The following is a 2,299-nucleotide window of genomic DNA, read 5'->3' as shown; positions in this document are numbered from 1 at the left end:
CTTCCATACTTACCTTGCTGCTGTACATTCAAAAATTTATTTCTTTAATATATGAAGTCATTAACAAAAAACAATCATTTGGCTTCACTTTTGTAAAGCAAACGAAGTGGTTCATCTTTAAATACAATCTCTGGTTTCTACACAGTCTTAAAATATAGAATATTTGCTTCAAGTAAAATCTGAATTTGCATTATAAAATATAAACACAGGATTTCTATAGTTTGGAAATAAAAAACAGGAATATAGAACATTGTTGCATCATCATCATATCTGAGCTCATCAAGAAAAATACAACCTTTTAGACAGGAGGATAGATACATTAGGACTTAGATTAAACATGATTTTAACTCGGCACAATTTATTCATTTATTTATTTTACAAAAAATAAAACAAGGCAGAGTAGAAAAAAATAAATCCTCTGAATTTTCTGCAGCTGCAGGTTTTGGTTGTGTATCCTTACAAAAGGCTTTATGAAGACAAAGAAGAAGAAACAGGATTGATGAGATAAAGTAAAACTTTTCCTACATCCAATAATATTAGAACAAATATCAGTGTAAGAAAATTAAGTAAATTATAATAAGTTGGCAGATATTTTGATGTAAAATAAAAAAAACATAAGATTTGGTTGTAAAAAAATCTAAAATTTCAAAATAAAAATTTAGAAACCTTCAGCTCGTCTCTAAATCACTCAGTATGTGACTAAGATTGTTTTTGTTTTTTGCTTACATGGTAAAACTCAMTGTTTAGTAAACATCAGAGTATAAAACTTTAATGTAAAGTGTCTGTAAAATAATTTTTAGGAATAATGAAGTAAATCTTGTGGCGTTTTGCGTAGTAAATACAGTATGTGTGTAAAAGTAGCAGCTGAGCCGTTCCTGTCCCACACTACACCCACTCCACCTGCATGGTTGTAGCTGGAGTGACTCAGTCTGCTGCGTCTGACTGGACCTGAGTGGGAGTTTTTACGCGATGAGAAAAACTGAGTGGGCTGTTTCCTGAAAGGCCAATATTTTCTATGACTGTAAGATTCAGTTTATTTATAAATCACCTTTCAGAGAATGAAATCACAAAGTGCTTCACAATAACTGGGAGAGTTTCAGGCTAAACGAACACAAAGGCTAAAACCTACGATCACAAATACTTGAAGTGTACAGGGTTACATGAGTCATTTTACTGCTTCAGTGTCAGGTTGATTTCTACASCTTCAACTGATCAAAGCTTTAACCAAACTATACAACAAATTCAGTAAAAGATGAGCGACAATAGATACTTATGTTCTGTTTCAATCAAAAACCAGAGTAAAACGATGGGTTTTGATCCAGGATTGAACTAATCTGTAATCTGTGTTTATGAAGAGCAGCCACATCACACACTGATGCTCCTATGAAGGTTTTGCTGAGTCACAGCTTTGTCAGCAATACATGTGAAGTCTAGCTGTGTAAATGTAGAAAACTTTCTTTACTTAATGATAACAGATGCTTTTAATATTCAACACAAAACTAGAATTGATATTTTCACATGTTGATGTTGGCTAAAACTAGATGTTATTTCAGTTTAATTGATAATAGGTACTCAATACAAGGAACTAAATTATTGGCCTGAGTTGTTGTTGTTGTTGTTATTATTATTATTATAAAGCTAATGGTTAAAGTTAGAAACAACTTTTTAAATAAGTTTAAACGTCTTTTGAAGTTAAAACAGTTTAAACATTGAGACAAAATTTAATGTTTGTTCCAATGAGCTGGTTACCTTTGTGCTTCTTACCGTAGCATCGTGCTGCTGACTTCCTGTACTGAGTCCAACCATGTACACACACACACACACACACACACACACACACACACACACACACACAGAGCTGTGCATTCCCCTCTTTACGCAGGGTGTTTGCATCAGTCTCTGTCAGCTTCTCTCCTCTTTAAATCAAACTGTTTGTTGTGTTACTGCTGGTGTCGGAGCCACAGGTCACCATCCTCTTCATCATTCAGCCCCTCTCACAGCAGCACCTGCTTGTTTGTGTTCAGGTGCAGGGCATGTCCTTCATCGCTGCCGTGCTCATCCTGAACCTGGACACGGCCGACGCCTTCATAGCTTTTGCCAACCTGCTGAACAAACCCTGTCAGATGGCTTTCTTCAGAGTCGACCACAGCCTTGTCAGTACACACACACACACACACACACACACACTTAGCCTCCGAAGTCGTGGAGAGCAGGCTTTAGTCCCCACAAGGAGCATCCGGTCCCCACGAGGCTGCATTTTCCTGAAAAATTGTTCCCACCAAGAAGCAAAAACAAGGCC

At 36.3% G+C, this 2,299-nt stretch overlaps 1 protein-coding gene across 1 annotated transcript in view; it reads left to right on the top strand.

The window, feature by feature from the left end:
- Window positions 1-2,299, top strand: part of tbc1d14 (TBC1 domain family, member 14) — a gene marked incomplete in the record, with an annotated part of 48,559 nt that overhangs the window by 41,976 nt on the left and 4,284 nt on the right. Inside the window, 1 exon segment of the mRNA XM_014017245.1 lies at window positions 2,025-2,153. Within this exon segment, the coding sequence (XP_013872699.1) occupies window positions 2,025-2,153 (129 nt within the window).

Source organism: Austrofundulus limnaeus, unplaced genomic scaffold (assembly GCF_001266775.1).
Source record: "Austrofundulus limnaeus strain Quisiro unplaced genomic scaffold, Austrofundulus_limnaeus-1.0 Scaffold164, whole genome shotgun sequence".
NCBI classification, from domain to species: domain Eukaryota; kingdom Metazoa; phylum Chordata; class Actinopteri; order Cyprinodontiformes; family Rivulidae; genus Austrofundulus; species Austrofundulus limnaeus.
The sequence above is the reverse complement of the archived record's forward strand: the minus strand, read 5'-3'. Positions and strand labels throughout refer to the sequence as shown.